The sequence below is a fragment of the Neopsephotus bourkii genome, unplaced genomic scaffold (assembly GCF_033783945.1).
Source record: "Neopsephotus bourkii isolate Nb327-2 ecotype Australia unplaced genomic scaffold, CSIRO-AGI_Nbou_v1 NB_107, whole genome shotgun sequence".
NCBI classification, from domain to species: domain Eukaryota; kingdom Metazoa; phylum Chordata; class Aves; order Psittaciformes; family Psittacidae; genus Neopsephotus; species Neopsephotus bourkii.
In genome coordinates, this window is record NW_026900624.1 from 4802540 (window position 1) to 4823776 (window position 21237).

A 21237-nucleotide genomic window follows, 5' to 3' on the forward strand; every position below is an offset into this window, starting at 1 on the left:
CCAAAGAAAGTTCATCCTGCATCATACACTTTCCAACTAAATCTCTTTGCCGGTAGTTAAAGCACTGCCTTAAATGTAGAATTTTCTTCCTTTTGTAAGTACAAGGCAAAAAGCATAGTATCTAAAGATATACTGCTTTGTGGTAGTGATGTTTTACTGTTTATTACTGTGTGGGGTTTTTTTGCCACATCCATCCATTCTGTGTATCTTTTTGGTCTGCTTAGCAGGCACTAATTGCCATGTATTAATTAGCTGCAAGCAAATGGCTTATCTCTGTAGCTTAAGGGGGAGGGGAAACAAATCATCACAGAAATGTAAAATTACTGTGTAACGGTTAGAAAAGGGGGTGGTAGACAAAAGGGGATGTCCGGTTTTGCCTGGTGACAGTTCCTTGAAGGAATGGTGGGCTTAAGGACTGTAACTCACAGTTTATTTTATAGATGTTAAATTTGTGTCCCTGGTGCTAAAGTTAGACATTAGTCTGTTGTTTAGCAGCATCATTTATCAAAACAGAGTGTAGGAATCATGCTGCTAGTAATTGAGAGAGCCAGCAGATGCTGGATTTTCTGAAGTAGAATAAATGCAATAGCAGGGCTGTTTTCAAAAGGAAGTCCAGGAATTAGGCAATTATGCTGGGCTCTGAGCCCAGCTAAACAGTCTGTGATAGGAAAAGCTATGTTTAGATTTAGTTATCAGTGTAAAGGACGTAAGTTACAGCTTTAGGATGGTAAATGCACCATAATACAAAGTGAAGCTGCAAGTACCATGCTTGACTTTCTAAAGCACCTCGGTGAGAATGCAGGGAAAAAAACAAAAATGTTTCAGCAAGTAATGCTCATCTTACTTTTGTGATGCGTGTGCATTAGTGCATTTGTGGAAATGTGCGGTGTATGCTACTAGACTGAAGATTTTTTTGGTAAGCCAATTCCACAGAGTAATCATGAGATTTCGTAAAAAAAGTAAATGTAAAGGTTATTGCTGCAAACCAGCAAGTATGCAGACCCCCTTTCATGTGCACATAAGGATTTGTTTCCCTTTCTAACATCCTGAGAGTAAATGCAATAATGTCAGGAAGTTTATGACAGGGAATAGTTTTAAGGCGATCTTGAATTATTGTGAAGATTATAGCATTTTCTTCCACTTTTTCAGTGAACTTAATACATTTTGCTAATGTGCACATTATACTGTTTGCTGAGAAAGCTACGGGTTTCAGTTCTGTTTCTCTGTACCTTTCCTTCCTCCCTCCCCATCTGTGCTTGGGTAGACAAAAGGTAGGAGTTGCTCCAAACTACCCTTCTCGTTTCTCATGAGGTAGGAAATTCTTCTGACCGCAAGACATCATCCCTCTAGCCAGAGTTGATCCTCAAGGTTGTCGTTGCACAAGTCTTTGGGTTTCAGCCATGAGAATAATGGGAAATGATACAGACTTGTCTATGCTATCTTAATTCCACAAGGCAAATGAGTGAGATTTGAAAATAGTGATTTAATAAGTCACTTTTTTTTTCCAGTCTTTAACTTGGAACATTCTTGGGTAGTGGGAAGGATGATGTAATGTTTCAGGGATTGGTGTGCTGCCTTGAATTTTGTGAATCCCACTGCTTTGGGAAGTTTTTATATTAAGATTGTGGTTTATTAAAATTGGGGTTTATTTTTTACATGCTGTAAACTTGAAACAAGCAGAAATACCTTACAAGGAACTTTTCTATAAAATTGCGGTACTGAATCATTTTTATGCTTAAAACATAGGACTCTCTTCACTCCTGTCAGTATGGTACTTTTAATAATAATACTTGACATTCATAAGGTACTTGATCACTTGAACATGCATACATATGCTTAATTAATCCTTTCACTGCCTTTTTGAGGAACTTGGGTATTACTTCTTTTTAGCAGTAGAGAAAAATGGCACAGTAAATTCCAGTGTCTTGATCAAAGGCATGCAATTATTTACAGACTATTACTGTTCCTTCTAGCACAGAAAATACTGAACTTAATTTAGAAGAATGTAGAACTGGTTCTTTGTTCAGATTTGGGAATACAAACAAAATCTGTAGGTCCTCTTGACTGTTTGCCCCAGAATTTATGTAGTGCCTCCTCTTACTGCTGTCTGTAATTTGGGCAAAGCTCACTTGGGAGGGGCTGTGGACTACAAGATGCTAAGCCAGGACTCCTTGACGTTGTAAGCCTGTCTTTATTTGTGTAAAACAGTGTCTCCCATTTAAAACCAAACCAAGAGACAAGTCAGAAACGAGAGAGACAACATCTTAACAGGCACATATAACATTAGTTCCTACAGCAAATATAAGGAATGTTGTGTCATAATTTCACATTATGCTCTGCTTACGAAACTAACCTTATACATGAGGAATCCTCCGTGGCTTTTAGAATAAGTACCTGTTGAAATAGTTTTGGTTTTTTACTAGGCCCCTGTGCAACATTGATAGCATTTTAATGACCAGGAGGTTATTTTTTAATTTGAAGTCTTAAGTGTGGAGAGGCTAGTTAATCAATCTCTGCTAAACAGATTTATTCTGTATGTGTAATAAGTTTGTGTATATCTATAGGTCATGAATGCTGATGGAACTGGGAGACGAATTCTGGTGGAGGACAAGCTGCCTCATATCTTTGGATTCACATTGTTGGGAGACTATGTTTATTGGACAGACTGGCAAAGGCGCAGTATTGAACGTGTGCATAAGCGCACAGCGGAGAGAGAGATCATCATCGATCAGCTGCCTGATCTGATGGGCCTGAAAGCTACAAACGTCTACCAGATAATAGGTGAGTAAGGCTGCTAATCAGGCAAGTAAAATGAACTAGAAAATTTCAGCAGTGCTCTTCTGCAGGTACTGCTTTCTACCAAGTTATGTTTTCAGGAATGGGCAGAATTCAGATCTATTGCAGGATAACTGCAGGCTGCAGTTTGATGGGATAGGGGTAGGCCTTTTGTGAGGTGCTTCAGTTCTCTAACTTGGAAGAACATCAAGCTGGAAAACAACCAGGCACCCCCCAGAATGGGTAATTTTCTGCTGCTTAGGGAATTGGTGCAGCTCATAGGTCTGAACAACCCTGGGTCCAGTATGGGGAGAAGGATCATGGAAAATGAGAACTTCTCTTTGTAACAGCCAGCTATTCGATTAGCCCAGCTGTTTATGAAACTGCAACTGTAGCAGCTTTTCATTTTGCAATCTGGACACATGCTCCTAGTATGAGAAAGCTAAGAATGAGCCAGTTTTGCTCTGTTCAGTACTTTTCGCATTAATACTGCAAAATCATCTTTAAAAATAAGTTGAAGTACTTTCTGCCCTGGAGTGTCTGTAGTGCGATAAAGGAGGATCTAGCTTTAAATTGGCTGTTGTTGGCTACCCAAACACCGGTAGTGGTGTAACTGCAGCATCACAGGACTCATCATATTCCTTGAATATCTGGGTACATGAATAAGGCTTGCAGCTTCTTGTTGCCATGCCTGGATTGTACCTCAGGAAAACAGTCAAACATAATTGAGGTGTATCCTTGCTGCCGTGTTAACAAGGTGCCCTAAGGTACATGAGCTTTAAAAGCAGATCTCTTTCCAGCTGTGTGGGTAATCGAATTTGGTAGTGCTAGGCCTCTCTTAGTAGGTGGATTTCCAGCATGGGCAGGTACACAAGTTAGTATGGCAAATAGCTGCTTTTCTAGCATCCTGGGGAGAAGAGACTGTTGAACGGATGTGAAAATAGATCTGCAAATTTTTCATCTCTAGGAACACAATTGGGGTACGTAACTGGATCAGTGTACTGCAAAAGGCAGTGAAACATATACTCGTTTACTTAGATATTTAATGTCCATTCAGTGCCTGTGCTGTGAATCAGGAACACCAGTAGCTGTTGGAGTCCAGATCCCTTTCCCTCATGCTGGGTTTATTTCATGGGGTCAGGAAAACAAGCACTGTCTTTCCAGCCAAGTAGAGTAACAGCTGTCCAAAGGATTACAGGAAATGAATAAAAATTACTTCATTCAGAGAATAAAAGGTAAAAAACAATACATCCTTTCCAACCCTAACTATTCTATGATTCTGTGTATTTCCTTAAGGACTCATAGTGTTGTTGATGCATATGAAGACTGGCTTCATCTTCCAACTGAAGTCAGTTTCTAATGATTGGTTTTGCTTTCGTTGCTTGCTTAGGTACAAACCCTTGTGCAGAGGACAACGGCGGCTGCAGCCATCTGTGTCTGTACAGACCACAAGGCCTTCGCTGCGCTTGCCCCATAGGCTTAGAGCTCATCAATGATATGAAGACCTGCATCGTCCCAGAAGCTTTCCTGCTGTTTTCTCGGAGAGCAGATATCAGACGAATCTCCTTAGAAACAAACAACAACAACGTTGCTATTCCACTCACTGGGGTCAAGGAAGCTTCTGCTCTGGATTTTGACGTGACAGACAATCGAATTTACTGGACTGACATTTCACTGAAGGTAGAGACTATTCTGTATTGGCTGTTAAGTTGCAAGGTTCTTGAGATACTTAAGAATGGATTGACAGGGTGATTTACAAGATTCAAGGATAAGTAAAAGAGCGTGTTCTAAGAATGGCATGCATTGTAATACTAACAGCATTCTCTCCTATATATCATTTGTATTGGGTTTGTACGGCAAGGTTTTGGTAGCAGGGAGCTACAGGAGTGGCTTTGTGAGACCTTTTAGAAGCTTTCCCTGTGTCTGATAAAGCCAATACCAGCAGCTCTGAGACACACTGGCTGCTGGTCAAGGCTGAGCCCATCAGTGATGGTGGTAGTGCCTCTGGGATAACATTTAAGAAGGGGAAAGGGAACTGCAGCACAATAAATGGCAGCCAGAGGAGAGGGGAATCAGAATGTGAGCAAAACAGCCCTGCAGACACCAGGGTCAGTGAAGAAGGAGGGGAGGAGGTACTCCAGGTGGTGGAGCAGAGATTCTCTTGCAGCCTGTGGCACAGAACATGGTGAGGCAGCTGTGCCCTTGCAGCCCACGCAAGTCCACAGTGGAACACATTCCACCTGCAGAACCCCGTGCATGAGCAAGGGGATGCTGTGACCCCCAGGGAAGCCTGGATTGGAGCAGGCTTCTGTCAGGACCTTTGGCCCCATGGGAAGAGGAGTCCACACTGGAGCAGGTTTGCTGGCAGAACTTGTGACTCCATTGGGGATCCATGCTGGAACAGTGTTTTCCTGAAGGAAGGGACTCACACTGGAGCAGTTAGTGAAGAACTGCAGCCTGTGGGAAGGACTCAGAGAAGTTTGTGGAGGACTGTCTCCAACGGGAGGGACCCCATGCTGGAGCAGAGGAAGAGCATGAATAGTCCTTCCTGTGAGGAGGACAGAGCAGCAGAGATAATGTGTATGAACTGACCACAGCCCCATTTCACACCCCCCTGCAACTGTGGGGGAAGAGGTAGAGAAAGTAGGAAGTGAAGTCTAGGAAGAAAGGAGGGGTAGGGGGAAAGTGTTTTAAGATTCTGTTTTATTTCTCATTATGCTGTTCTGATCTGATTGGTAATAAATCAGTTTTCTCCAAGGCCAGTCTGTTTTGCCAGTGACGGTAATTGCTGAGTGATGATCTCTCCGTGTCCTTATCTCAACCCAAGAGTCTTTCATTATATTTTCTCTCCCCTGTCCAGCTGAGGAGGGGGAGTGTGATTGAGCAGCTTTGGCAGGCACTTGGCATCCAGCCAGGTTCAACCCACCGCATCATTTAAATGTAATCTATACATTTTCACATAAAGGATTAGTTTGCAAAAATTACGTTTTTATGGCAGAAAGCTGAGAAGAATGCCATATGGCAGGAGGAATCACAGATGTTTTGCCAGATATGGTTAGTAGAGGAAGCCTTGTCTTGGGTCAGGAAGTGAAAATGGGACTTGCTTATCCATTAACTTGTGTAGTTACTGCACATGAGATGTATTATGAATCACAGCCTTTGTAAAACATGTCTGGGGTCTCAACTAACAAATCAGAAAAGGTTAAAGTAGGTGTTTAAATGTGGTGGTTAATGCAGTGACAGAAATATGTCCATTGTCTATTATCTCTGTTATCAGTGAGTAGTTATTCCCTTTGTTTTTCCTGGATTGTAGATGGATTCCGAATTGTCAGCAACAAAAATCAGTTTTTAATGAAAGTTTTCTGCATTTGGATTGAGATCTGTGCCAATAACTCATGGGCTTTTGTAACTGAAGAATCATAAAAGTTTAAACCACAGAGTTTTAGTAAGCTTGAGAGAGGTGACTTGGCTGAACTCTTTAGGTATGGTATTAATTTGAGCTATGTTTGAAATACAAGGAAGAAATGATCTGATCAATTTTTAAGGGTGATACAGATGAAGACTGAGATACAAACTTCCCTGCTGTGTACTGTCACAAACCGACATAAATTTGCAGGTAGCATCCAAGCTGGTCTTTGTGTTAACTTCTGATGGATTATGGGTATGAGAAGCCTGTGTGGAGGGTAATATTAAGGGCACAGAAAGGAAGCCCATGTTTGCCAAAAAGACTTTTATACCATTCTAATGTTTTTGCTTTCAGGCTTATAAGTGGTCATAGTAAACCAGGGAATGTCTAAATTCTGATGTATTATTAAAATGTAATTCTGTCTGTATTTGTTGCCACAGGCTGATCCATGATGGCTAGAATTAAAAGAAGTCTTTTGAATAAAAAGACCAAGAAGAAATTATACTTAGTGAAATTAAATTAAACCATCAGTACTGAAGGACTTGTGCTAGTGAGCTAATCAGTTGTTAGATTGTTTTATTTGCTGTTCTGACCTGAAGTTTTTCATTAGGCTGCTTTAAATAACACTCAGTGCTATAACATCGATGCTTTTGTATAGTCCTGGGAGAGCCAGAATATTTCCCCCTCGAAGCTGGCACTGAGTTATTAAGGTCACTTTGGCATGTAGACTGCTTAATTGAACCAGACTAGTTATCCATTTATTTCCCAGTGAAACGCTATTGTAATTGACACAGAATACATTCATAGAGTACAGTAAATTGTTACCTCTGAATAGCAGCATTGTTGGCCTTGCAAATAAGTAGCATATTGTAAGATCGTCTTTCCTATGAGATGCCTAAAATCTGAAAGTGTTTAAAATGCAACAAAGAAAGCAACCAGCCCAATGACAGGCTGGTAAAATTTCTAATTTGCCTGTATCTTTGTATCCCTTCAGACCATCAGCAGAGCATTTATGAATGGCAGCGCACTGGAACATGTTGTGGAGTTTGGCTTGGATTACCCAGAAGGGATGGCTGTAGATTGGCTGGGGAAGAACTTGTATTGGGCTGATACTGGTACAAATCGTATAGAAGTGTCAAAGCTGGATGGACAGCATCGCCAAGTGCTGGTGTGGAAAGATCTCGACAGTCCTCGGGCATTAGCATTGGACCCTGCTGAGGGGTAACTTGCTGATTTAATTTTATGTTTATGAATGGTGAAAAACAGCATCGTAATACTTCCTCTAGGGCATGTTAGTTAGGCACTGCATGTAAATCCTGAGAGAACTGAGCTGGGGAATACAACCTGGTAATTTAAAGTATGAAGGCTGGAGGAATACGCTCCTAATGTCCTGAATAATCATTAAGAAGGCTAAAAAAAAAAATCAGAGGAGCTCATTAAAAAGGGATTTATATTTAGTTATTTAATTAACCACAGAATCAAAGTAGCTTTAGGTTTATGGAATTCATTAATTAGAAAAGGACTATAGCATTGAAAAGAAAATATTTATCCTTTTAAAAATGAGGATCCTTTTTATCACAAGTTAGGGTCCAATAAAGGTATTAAATGATTTAATCTGAGCGTGGGGGAGTGAAGCTTATTGTCTGAGAATAAGGAAGGTGTTTGTTTCTTCAGATAAGGGGGCCTTTTTAGTCAGTATGGACAAGGGAAGCAAGGACAAAGAACAAGTGGAAACAATTATACCCACCTATCCCCAAAATGAAGGATTTCCTGAGAAGAAACTTCTCAGTTGGATTCAAATGTAATAGCAAAGTAGGGCACTGAGCAGGGGGAGGGAGGAAGGAGCGAGGCTTGACAAGGCAAAACTATTTATTTAGCTTCTGAAATAGCTCTGCTTCCATGAAATGCTCATTTGACATTAATTACTGCAAAACCTTTTTGAGGTTTTACCAACATTGTACTATTATTATTTTACAAATGAGAGAACTTCATTTTTGAGTGTTACGAAATTATCACAGTTTCCAGTGACAGGGCAGGAGTTACAGCAGTGCAGAGAACTGTGAACACATTCCTCCTGCTTCATCTCAACAAGGTGTTGGCAACTGTTGCAGTGATTAGTGTAAATGAGTTCTGCCCCACTGGGACACAGATGCGGGCTTCAGCCCTGACATGCCAAGGGTTGTCTGGACAAGTATGTCAGAAGGTATCTGAGACCACCAGATTGTTAGATCCAGTTACTCTAGTTTTCACTTGGAATAATGTTATTTTCTTTTATCAGGGGTTAGGGTTATATTCTTCATCAGGGACTGTAGTGATAGGAGCAAGGGGTAATGGGCTAAAACTTAAACAGGGGAAGTTCAGGTTAGATACAAGGAACAAATCCTTTAGTGTGAGCTCTGAGAGTAGTAAGGCACTGGAAGAGGTTGCCCAAGGAAGTTGTGAATGCCCTATCCCTGGCAGTGTTCAAGGCCAAGTTGGACGGGGCTTCGAGCAGCTTAGTCTAGTGGAAGGTGTCCCTGCCCATAGCAGAGGAGTTGGAACTGTCTGAGCTTTAGGGTCCTTTCCATCCCAAACCATTCTATGATGTTTCCAAGGAGTATTATAATTCAGTGCTTTGTCTCTTCACCACAGACTAGGAAAAAAGAGACTTCAGTTTTGAGTCCAAACGCCTATTTCTGTTGTACAGCTGAGCTATGTTGTTGTACTTTATACGGACCTTCTCATGGCATTACTACCATGGGGGCAGTTTGAACAGGTCCATTCTGTGTGTGCAATTTTCAGAATTTATGCGCAAAATTCTTGCAAAATTTTGGAGAAAAATGTACGGATATTTCTGGTGTCTAAAGGATAGCTCCCTCTTGATTGACAGTTTCTGAAGCATCCTTCCCCATGTGTGGTTGGTTGAAATTAAAAGCATTTTATAGGTGTTTGTTAGTAGAGGTATTAATGCAGAAAGGTGTGACCTTTGGCTAGGTATGTCTTGCTTGTTTTTAAAATGGTGTTGGCTTTACATTTTGGAAGAAGGGTACTGACTAGCCACCAAATGTCAAATATACAGCCTGCTCTGCAGTGCCTGAAGAAAACGTAAACATGTACAAGTCCGTGCTTCTGCCAAATGAGGCATAAGGTGGCCTGTGAGTATGTGATAGGTTGTACTTTTGCTCCAGTGGAAATGCAATACAGGTTTGTGTTCTTCTGGCCTTGGCTGTAACATAACACACTGTTACATGGCTGATGGACTTAGTTGTATGGAGATGAGCAGTGGCACCTATTAACAAAAGGCCCTTGCATACCTACCTTTCTGTGTTCCTTCATTTGATGCACAACTGAATAGGAACGGAAGCCAAGCATCATAAAAAATATTTTGCTGAATAACTAGGTATAAATGAATGTGTCCAACTGTCAGCCTTTTACCTCTTAACTGATGTGCATGGATTAGTTAAGATTGAAGTGCTTTCATACAGAGCTTGCTGGTGAAAATCCAGCCCCAAGTGGAAAAACTAATGTTGGAAGCATTTTGAGGAAACTTGATTCATTTCCTTGCTAGCGTTTGGAAAAAATAATTTAGTGTAATGGGCTTAATAAATGCTTGAATTTACAGCTCTTGGTTTTCTCCTTGTCTTTCTAAGGATTTTTGTTGTGTTTCTCACCTTGAGTTCTCCTTTGGAATAAATTTGGGTGTTTTTTTTTTTTTTTCCCTTTTTCCCTTTTAATCAGGTTCATGTACTGGACTGAATGGGGTGGTAAGCCAAAGATTGATCGAGCAGCTATGGATGGCAGTGAGCGGACTACTTTGGTGCCCAATGTGGGACGTGCTAATGGCCTAACTATTGATTATGCTAAACGACGACTGTACTGGACTGACCTTGATACCAACCTGATAGAATCCTCCAACATGCTAGGTAAGACCCAGAGCTCTGGGCTGCATAATGGGGATGCTGCTGCCTTTTTGCAGTTCCCTGTGTCAAATTATTGCTTAAATAATGCAGAGGTACAAGTCTTAAGACAAAAATAGGTTTTTCCAGACTCACATGCCTTTAACATTTGCTTCTATAATTGATGTTTATGCAACAGAGCATTTAGCGAGACCTCGATTTTCTTGTAGGTGATACAGTTCCTCACAAAATTAAAATTCTACAAGCTGTACGTGTTTTCAGTTATATGTAGGACAAAGCTGTCAACTTTAAGTGTTTTGGAGAGCCTTATTTTGCTGCTCTGAAGAGCACTGGCAAATACATAACAAACACTTCATCATCTGTAGAAAGGTAGAGAGAAAGCCAAGATAACAACAGTTTATTGGATATATTTCACAATGTAATTTAATACAGTTTGGATTTTAGTCTTTATTGGTATCTTCAGGTTTCAGGCATGTCGTCCGTCCCCCCCACCCCAAGAATCCTGCACACTAAGGAACTTTTTCTGGCTTCTGCTAGTCACTGGAGAGGAGGGAGGTTCACTCATGCTGGGGTCTATGTGATGGTTTTATAAACTGGGCATTACAGCTAAATGGATATGGAATATTTTATTCTTTCATTGTCCTAGGGTAGTGTACTGAGGACCCAAGCCCTCTCAGGCTTGCACAGTATCTGTTTTTAACTTCTTGGCACCTGCAAGAGTAGAGTGCCTTGTTGTGTGCCAATTTATTTAGATAAGTGTCATCACTAGCCAATATTTAAGGCTAAAGGAGTTAGTTTACTTAAAAGCAGTACATTTGCAAGACTGGAACAAAGCTAGAAAAACCTAAAACCAGGGAAATGCATTATAAGAATTATATGTAATAAAACAGCTTTTCTTCAGCTTATCCTGTATTTTGGTGTGCTGTTGAGGCTGGCCCAGCATTCCCTTGTGCACCATAGAACTGGACATGGCATTAGAATTTCATTTTCCCTTTGCCTGTGGCCTGTGACAGCAGAGTGTGGGGCTGTGCACCCTTGTCTTCTCAGTGCAAAGAGGGAATGGCTTCTTGCTTTGTAATCTCCCGCTTAATTTCTGTGACTAGACAGCAGGACATTCTGTGGTAATGAAGCGGTTTGAAATAACACGGTTGAAATAATTCCCCCTCACCCCCTGCCATGTCCTGCTCCTTAAGGTCTGTTAGCATTTCCATGCCATGCACAATTGACGGTTTCCTACCTTGAGTTTCTGACTGCTCCTTCCTGTTAACTGCATTCTAGAGACTGGTTAGTTTAATGTTGTGCATTTAATTTTTCTCATAATACAATGTAGAATTTTATTAAGCTCGTAAAAATTCTCTCTGTAAACAGCAGGCAGGGACCCAAACGTGGTGTGAGAGATGCTGAACTGGGACTGTAGTGTCAGGATCCTGCATCTCCTTCAGAGGCATTCTGTTTGCTTCAGGGAAGAGGAGAAAGACAGAGTCTTTAAGAACCCTGATCATTTTCTAAACAGACATTTTTTTCTCCAGAAAAATACATTCTCTTCTGTGAATCACAAGCAGGATTAGCACGTTCCTGTGATAGGCTCTGACACTTCAGAATGCTCTTTTGAATATTGTACATTACTTTATAATTTACTTTTGTAATAATGAAATAGTAACTAAACTGTGTATGTGTTAACCTTTCTGTACAGGGAACATGTCCAGCAACATTAAATAGCATGGTGTTTGTCCCCATTTAATTCTGCTTTTTCTCTCCATTCCTTTTGGAAACAGGACTTGACCGTGAGATTATAGCTGATGACTTGCCTCACCCATTTGGCTTGACTCAGTATCAGGATTACATTTACTGGACAGACTGGAGCCGGCGTAGCATTGAACGAGCCAACAAGACCAGTGGCCAGAACCGGACTATCATCCAAGGGCATTTGGATTACGTTATGGATATCTTGGTCTTCCATTCCTCCAGGCAGGCAGGCTGGAATGAATGTGCCTCTAGCAACGGTCACTGCTCTCACTTGTGCTTGGCAGTCCCTGTCAGTGGTTTTGTCTGTGGCTGCCCAGCTCACTATTCCTTGAACTCCGACAACAGGACTTGCAGTGGTAAGCCATAATGAATGAAAATAAAACAGAAAAGCAGATATGTTTGATAGCAGATGCAAGCGTTGTACTTGGAGGAAAGAAGAGTCTCGTTTTTTTGTGAGATAGTGAAGCTTGTTTGCTAATAGGCCAAGTTAAAGCTAGTTTTGATATGTAACGTTAAGCATGTACAGGTACTTGAAATATTTTTGATTCCTTACTTTCTCTTCCTCCATAGGAAGCAGGATATATGGCTAGATAAAGATCTCGATAAAAACATGCCTTTTAAAATGTGATTTTGCAACACTAAAATCCTACTGACTTTTAAGAGAACATAGGGCATTGAAAGCACCAAAACAAAATTAGTCTTGCAACCTACCAGTATCACCGTAAAATAGGAGTTGCTGTAAGTGAACCTTTACAGTGACTCAGCTAAATCTGTGTAAATGGGAAAGCTCAAAGTGCTTTTGGTTTTGTGTATGTCAAACCCTCCTCAAGTGCTTGCTTGCTTGTTTATCTGCTTATTTATTTCTAATTTTGCCTGACATAAAGGATATGTGATGCTTTAGTCTATACTCTGAACTTTGTGTAGTCTTTGAGTGGTGAAGATTTAATTCTATATGTTTGCTGGCTGATGAGATTCTGAGGTGGGCCACTCTCATACCCCTAGAAGTGTTTCTTCCTTAGTGAGCAGAGAATGGCTTCATGGCCTCCCCAGCACTTCAGATTTCAGATTTCTGATCTTAGTGCAGCCTAGCCCTATTTTTCTTTATTGTGCAGAAAATGAACCACAAGGCCCCTGAGGCTGTGCGTAATTAGTTTCTAACCAAATAATTTATCCATCTCTCAATAACTGGCTGCCAGTGAAGCTCATAATTTTGGCAGACATGTTGGATGGCTGATTTCCACTGGTGTCATTCAGATTAGTCAGTGGGTGAAGAGATTCATGGTGCAGAGAGACAGATTATATCTCATCCACATTATGCATGAGTAGAGACATCCAACTGTTGTTTTAAAGCCAAAAGCAGGGCAGCTTGTTCCATGAATGCCACCTCATGGCATTTTCTTTTTAAATCTTGGTCTTCAGAAAACTCTGCTTTTCCACTCCCCAGTGTTTCCTGTACTCCTCCTTTCCTTTTGTTATTAGAAGGGGCGCTTGCATGACAACTGGATTATTGTACTCTGACATGTTCACACCTTCCTGCAAGTTACAAGACATGCTGGCACCTCTCTGGTGATGACTGTGATTTTGTAGGTGGAGAAATTTGACTTCCAGCAGAGAATAAGTAGCAAAATGATCAAAGGTCATGTTTCCTTGTAAAAATGCCCTTGGAAACAAAGGAAGGAGAAAAATACAGCAAATGCGTTGTAAGCAAATAGAACCAATTCCTCACGGTACAGTTCAGGGCCATTCATGAGGTATTAGGAGTTTTCCTTCTGCCATGGTCAAACCTGGGAACTTTCCAACTTCTCATTTGTAGGTAATTGGAGACTTGGGCTTCTCTGCATATAATTTAATTTTTTTTCTTGGCCACTGTAATTGGAGCATGGATCATTTTAACTTTCGCTTGCCTGTTTTACTTGCCTATGTACTCCTGAACATGTTAATAGCCTAAGCCCTGTCTGGAGGCCAGTTCCTCCCATCTAGATCGCTGTGCTCATGTGGGCATAGATTCTTTTAATTACGGGAAGGACACACTGCTCAGAAGTGTGGGAAGGGTAACAGATTTCATCAGACCTACCACGTGTCACAAAGTTTGAAGGCAGCGTTACAGGGGAGATGTGCTCGTTGGACATTTGCCTGCCAAAAATATAGTTTAAATATGTGAACACTGGGAGGGAGCATGATGAAAACTGAGAAGGGATTTCTGAAATTGATACTGTTTCAGAGATGTGGGGACTCAAGGGAGGAAATTCTGCTGTTGCTTTTTATAATGAGCCATCAATTCAAAGTTGGAAGCCAGGCAATCTCAGACAGTGAGAGGGTGCCTCTGGGGAAAAGTGGAAAGAATTTTAGATGCTTAAGATGATATGTTTACCTGCACTGTTTTATCTTAAGCTTTTTTCCCCCCTCCAGTACTCACTTAACTGCTTGGTAAGAATGCTGATGTTTTCCAAATCCAATATTTTGCTGTACACGTTCATATAAACCTTGCTTTGCCATTTTTGTGCTTTCTTCTGCAGTTTAGAGCAAAGTAGAAGGAGGCTTAAATTATTGGAGAAATGCTTGGAGGGGAAACTCAGGTTTTCCAGAAAGCAAATTAGGCCTGATTGTTATAGGATGTTAGGACTGAGTGTTAGTTACCAAGGAGACTCCCCCCCCCCCCGCTCCCTTTACTTTACTTTTTTTCAGCAGCCTGAATAAATGTTCAAAGCGTATGCATAAAATAACAAAGCAAGGTGATGATATTCTTTGGAAGATTTTAGCCTACTCCCCTTTCCCAGGTGCTGCCTTACCTGTTTTACAGGCTGGATTGAATGAGCGCAGTGGCCCACTGCTAATCTCTCCAGACTTATGCTATAGAGAATTGATTGTACAAACTTCAGGGAGGCTGCATACTGCATTTCTGGCTGCTGGCTCTTGTGCCGTCTTGCACAGCAGTGGCTCCAGGCAGACCATTATTGAAAAGAATGCTGTGAAAAGGGAAAATGCTTTAACAACCTACTCTGATTCCTGACCCAGTAATGTAATACAGGGATAATTTCTAACGATGTATTAAACGCCTTGTGCACTGACTGTGTAAGATATGGCCGGTAAACTACAGCCATATGGGGTAGAGAAGTCTTATTTTCTGATGTTTGATGATATTTCTAAGAAAAAAACCCCAATCATTTGTACAGGAAGTTTTTGCTGGGTGCCTGGACAGCTGCAGTGGAGCATCAGGGTTGGGTTTTTTTCCAGCTGCAGGTTAGCATTTCCAGATGAGCACCTGGAAATAAGCTAAATTTGAGAAGAGTGAATAGATTTTTCTTCCAAAATGGAGGCTTGAATGGACCTAACAGATTTTTGTGTGAATTAGTTGTTCCATTCCAGTGCAGGCAGGAAAAGGGTTTGTGGGAACAGAATTGAACTACTCTAATGGCAGTCTGTCTTCCCTGGGACCTCAAAATAAGGAACCAGTGCCGGCTTTCGCTCAGCTTCCTCTGCAAGTAGAAGTATACCTAGAAAAAGGTTCAACTTCTGATAGTGGAACTGCATTTCACTAGACCCCCATTAGAAAGAAAATGACAATTCTTTGAAAGACGTGGTTGACCATTCTTCTTTGAGGTGATTTTGACAGAAGTCTTCACATTTGTTAGTCCTGTAACTCACAAAATTATCTTTGCCTGTCACATACATGTTCAGACGTTTATAGTAAAAAGAGGTCATTTGGAAGGCTTTCCAAACTGATCAGAGGTTAGGATTTTAATGTTTTGTCTTGATTTTTTTTTTTCTTTATTGGCAAAGAAGAAGGGGAATGAAATAGTAGGTACTGTCTGGTTATACATAGTTGTCTTTTTTGAACCTGCAAATACCCAACATTACTGCTATGTAACCCTTCCATGCTCCTCTTTTTTTCAATCCCATCAAGCTCCTACAACCTTCCTGCTGTTCAGCCAGAAGAATGCAATTAATCGCATGGTGATAGATGAGCAGCAGAGTCCAGATATCATACTCCCTATCCATAGTCTCAGGAATGTTCGAGCCATTGATTACGACCCCCTGGATAAGCATCTGTACTGGATTGATTCGCGGCAGAACATCATCCGGAAGGCACAGGAAGATGGCAGCCAGGTATCCTGCGGGTGATGGAATTACTAAAAGATGAGGAAAGCATGCCCTATACACAACAATTGTACATGAATAATTTAGATACACGGACTTCCTGCAGGTTACTGGCTGTCACTTGGCAAAACAAGTGACATCTGGACTTTTTGGAGTCCTCAGCCAGTAGTTTGAGAGGTACAGCAAGAAATAAAAAATGGAAAAATAAGGGCAACTTAAAGATATTTTTGCATTATTTGTTCAGTTTTGTGTTTTGGCTGGGGGCTTGGAAGCCCCTATCTAAGAGAAATAGAACATGGAAGGGAAGGTTCTTGGGAGAAATGGAGTGTGTGTGAGAGAGAAGGAAGAGTTGCAAATGAGCAGGGTGCAGAGGCATTGACTAAAAAGAAGAGGGTGGGACTGGCACATGGCTGTGTCTGAAGCCTCCCAGGTTCTGGTGGAGGTAGGAGGAGAGTTGTTAACCTGAGCAAGGAGATGGAGACTAGTGACCTATAAGAGAGATAGTAGCAGGCTTGGGAAAACGCATTCAATGGGGAATACAGAAAAGGTGGAGTAGGGCAAAAGGTGGTGCAGGTTTAGTGAGGTTAATTGTGAGCCATGACTGATTATGCGTTTTCACATTTTAAAATAGATTTTTTTCTCCCTGAGTTTTTGAATGGGGAGGAGCAGAAGATAAAGGTGAACAACACATAGGTGCTATATTCAGTTTAATTTGCAAGAGAATATGCTTTCTGGTGGTAGGTGTGGTGGCAGTTGGATCCTGCTGAAGGCCCTTCAACATTGACTCTTAATTTAGCATCCATTTTAATTTTGGAATATTTACATAATTTAACACCCAAAGCTAGTCAAAGGCACAAGGCTTTTGCCAGCTTCAGCAGAATAAACAAATGTAAGACATGTAGGCAAACCCTTTCAAAGAAGTGACAAGCTAAATAAAGTTAGGCAAATTTTCTGGTGAAGTTTAATTTGGGGTTGAGAGGGTGGAGGCTGCTCACCTCAAAAGCACGAAGTTCTCCAAAAGGATGATGTGAGGCTGTGTTCTGTGAGTTATCCCTCCTCTTCAGGTTTTTTGAAGAGCCCACAGAAGATGTCAGTTCAGTTCAGCTTTCCCTACAGGAGACAAGCAAGTTCTTTCTTTAAAAATAATAAATTTAAAAAAAAGGAAAGAAAGGCACATGAGCTCCAGAAGCCTGTGCCAGTAGAAGGCAAGAACTTTGAAGCAGAAAGGTGTCAGCTGGAAATGCTCTACAGTCACTGTGGTGGCTTGATGTCCTTTCTCTCTGTTGGCAGAGTTACCTTCCCATTTATTATTCATCCTTATGTCCCCTTAGTATGATGACAGTGATGGTGGAGAAGAGCAAGGCAAGCATTTCAAGTGCTGTCTGGCCTCACTTTGCCTGTGTTTTCATTTGTTCAGCTGCAGCATTGGGAAATAGCGGTTATGTATTTCAGTTCAGAGCTAAATGTGTGCTGGGTTTGGGTCTATCCAAGCCAAACTTAAAAGAGTTGTCAGGAAGGCAAGAAGAAATGCAGTTTGGACTTACTGGTTAAAATTGCGAAGTCTTATGACCCGCAACCAATTTACATGCTTGCAATTACAACAGACCGTCAGGACTAAGTGTCTATATCTGATCAGACGTGTTGGTGGGGCAACTGGAGCTGGGTGTCTCCTTACTTTATGATAGTATTTTGGCCACCTCCTTTTTCTGAGAAGCAGTTTGATGTGGTGCATCCATAGCAAAATAAAATTGCTCACGTTAGATCAGATTAAATGCTCTTCTGTGGGTTGTTTTTCTTTCCTTTGTAGAGCCTCACTGTTGTGACAAGTCCAGTTCCCAATCAGAACCTAGATATGCAGCCTTATGACCTGAGCATTGACATCTACAGTCGCTATATCTACTGGACCTGTGAAGCTACTAATGTGATCAATGTGACACGCCTGGATGGGAGACCCATGGGGGTAGTGCTCAAAGGAGATCAAGATAGGCCCAGGGCTATTGTGGTGAACCCAGAGAAAGGGTATGTAGATGAAATACAAAGTGCAACAATTCAGGCTGAAGGTCTTGAGAATCAGATTGTTTTCTTGCTGCACGTTGATTTCTCTTTGTTGGAATAAAAATGTTATTTGTTAATGTGTCTTGGTCATATAGTATAACTGTAGAAAGATCCAATAAACTTTTTTTCCTCTAATCGTTTCTATTCCAGGTACATGTATTTCACCAACCTACAAGAAAGGTCTCCTAAAATAGAGCGGGCAGCATTGGATGGAACAGAACGAGAGGTCCTTTTCTTCAGTGGTTTGAGCAAGCCCATAGCCTTAGCTATTGACAGCCAGCTAGGCAAGTTGTTCTGGGCTGATTCAGACCTGCGGAGAATTGAAAGCAGTGACCTTTCAGGTAGAGTAGCACTTTTAATTCAGTGATTCATTTGTGTGGTGTGGGTGTGGGGGAATGCAGGGAAAGGTGTCTTCTTTTCCTTCCTACTATAAACAGTCTGTACTGTGATTCTAATCACTCCCTAAATTCCCAGCCAGGGAATGTGCATGATTCATGCAGCGTGCCTTTACAGTCTCATGCCTCTATCTATGATTTGCATTATTAATTACTACACATGCTATTTACTTCAGTTTCTCGCTGCAAGACCTTCGTGTGGTTTCCCAAAGTCAGTTCACAAATAAATTGCAGCAGTTTTGGAAAGGGGAGGGAGAGGGTTGTTTTTAAAGGCACCAGTTTTGGTGTGGTAATCTGTCAATCAGAGGAAAGTTTCCTGTTAGTGGAAAATCTCTCCTGCAGAGTTAAAGCAGCAAGTGTGCAGGTCACTTCTGTACCTGTCATTTAGGGTGAAATGATGTGTGAAGGATAGAGCAGATCGAACAGCTCTCTGTTCTCAAAAGGCAAAAAACTCCCTCTTGCAGCTATGTAATTCTCTTTGCCTGTTCCCTAAGGTTGGTTATGCTGCTCATCTGACCTCCTTTGTGAGTTGATCCAGCTCACTTAACCCTTAACCACATAAGCAAAACAATAACTTAACAATAATATACAGAAAACAAGAGAAATAGAGAACAGTATTCTGTTCTTTTGGAAAGCTGAGTTGGTTTGGGGAAGAGTCCAGAAAGCAACCAGAACTGGAGCAAGAGAAGAGAGAAGACCATGCAATCAAGTTGGGTGAAACTGAGATGTCACAGCTTAGCTGGTTCATGTGGCTTCAGAATTAATTTGTTGTGATACGAATTGGGCTGGATGTTGCTGCTGGGAGTGACAGGATGTTCTGAGCACACACTTACCCTTTTCTGTTAGGTGGTGGGGTATATGCCCCCCTCCCACTGCTGCTTGTGGAGGGCAGTGCAGAATTTCTTCCTCTGCAGCAAGTCCATCCCCAGTTTGAATAGTGCATGTCCTTGTACTTCAACTGAGTGTTTTCTACTATCAGAAGCATAAATACCTGTATAAGGAAATAACTCACTTCGCAGTCTGTGCATGAGTTTGAAAACTGAACAAGAGTATGGTAGTTTGTACGAATATCTTACACTGATGACACGATACCTTCATTCAGAGTAGCAGCATGTAATCCGGTTGACACCTCTGTGATTTTCAGCCTTTTATTTAATTGCTACAATGAGCTTTTATTTAGGAAAACATTTCTGTTTCTCTAGATGGTTGGAATTGAGGCTGAGAAAGGTAGTATTTTTTTCTCAGTGATTCATGTGGTGTGTCACTGAAAGGTTAAGGGTCACTGCTGAACTGTGGTATCCTGATTGTTCACTAGTTTAAAACACAGGACATAACCTTAGTGAATTATTCTGAAAAAGATGCTGTAGGGTGTATCTTGGTATGTTCTATGCTATCCCAGATCCAGGGTGTGTATGAGTAATGGGCAGCAGAACCTCACACATGCTTAGTTTCTCGGTTTGTGTTATCTGCCAAAATTAGGACATCAGAGGAGGAGATGAGACAAAAATTCTAATTCTGTCTGGTTTTAATGAGTCTGCTTTGGGTTTTGTTTGTGGTGGTTTTGTTGCTTTGATTTTGATTTGAGGTTTGTTTTGTGTGTTTTGTGGGTTGTTTGTTTTTTTTTTCCTGAAGATGTGGCTCTTGGATCACCAATGTTGTGTGGTAAAAGCTCACCATATTTTCGAAGAACTTGAAAAAACATTCCAAAACCTCTCTTGCTTTTTAGCATTTGCACCACAAATAGATTGCTATAATCACCACCATAAGTTGCTAACTGCTGAGATGCATTCCTGTGCTTAGGAATGCTGATTAATAGGCTTTTTTTGACCGGCAGAGTGAATTTTCTGCATGTTAACTTCTTAAAAACATGCACAATCTCTTTCTCTGTCAGCTCTGTAGATGCCAGTACCCAGAAAGAGGAGGAGACCTAGAATGCCTTTTACGTGATGCAGTACTTCTCTTCCTCCCTGTCCTTCAGGCATGCAGTTCGGACTTGGTTATGCTGCCCAAATGGGAGATCCTATTGAAGCTAACCAGATTCTTCACATGATTAAGGGGTTGTTTATGAAAAGATGACTGGAATTAGCTCCCTACCATGGAAACTATTTGGAAATTAGTTCCTCTATTCCAGAATAATCAGTGTGATTTGGAAATGTCTAATGATTCTGGAATTAAGTAATTTTTATGTGGAAATAGAATGAGCTGTGGATGTGCCCTGTTTTTTTGTATTTATTTGGTTGGTTTTTAAGTCTTGAAAGGTATTGCTGGAAAGAGAATGGTGATGCCAGGAGACAAAGCTCCTCTTAATCACATCTCTCTTTCATCTGACATTACCAATAAAGGGGACTAGCACCCTGATGGGCCAGCTTTGGATTTTATTGTTGTTTTATGGAAGGAGGGATTTCAGTGTCTCGGTTTAGTGAGAAATAGTCAGTTACACTTGGTCACAAATGTTAAAAAGAAAGATTAAGACATTAAGGGAGTGACTATTTTAAGCTTCAGAGCTTTAGGAGCATACTGCAAAATGCCATTCTGATTGACATAAGCATGACAAGAGCAGGGCATGTACAGACTCCATTTGGGTAGGTCAAGGTCTTAGTCTCAATTATATTCTTTCCTGTCATCTTTGCATTTTTGCCTATTCCCAGCTTACTTTTTCTTCTGCTCAAGATGCAGGCTGCTGTTTCTTACCTTTTCCCTATGCCGTGAGTCATGTTCTTGGGTGTTAATAGATGGTTGTAGTTATTTAGTTTAACTTACATCACTCAGTCTGTTAATTTCTCCATCAGTCTGGGTATAGCCTCCTTCAGAATCCGTCAACATCTTTTCTTAATCAGATCATTGCTGGTGTTGTTCCAAAGTGGTG

General features: G+C 41.1%; 1 protein-coding gene across 2 annotated transcripts in view; it reads left to right on the top strand.

The window, feature by feature from the left end:
• Positions 1–21237, top strand: part of LRP6 (LDL receptor related protein 6) — a 127602-nt gene that overhangs the window by 87414 nt on the left and 18951 nt on the right. For both annotated transcript variants that reach the window (XM_061358490.1, XM_061358499.1), the window contains exons 8-15: positions 2565–2781; positions 4166–4455; positions 7176–7402; positions 9899–10083; positions 11853–12179; positions 15728–15930; positions 17729–17940; positions 18127–18317. In XM_061358490.1, coding sequence (XP_061214474.1) covers positions 2565–2781; positions 4166–4455; positions 7176–7402; positions 9899–10083; positions 11853–12179; positions 15728–15930; positions 17729–17940; positions 18127–18317 — 1852 coding nt within the window. The remainder of the gene's footprint in view (positions 1–2564; positions 2782–4165; positions 4456–7175; positions 7403–9898; positions 10084–11852; positions 12180–15727; positions 15931–17728; positions 17941–18126; positions 18318–21237) is intronic.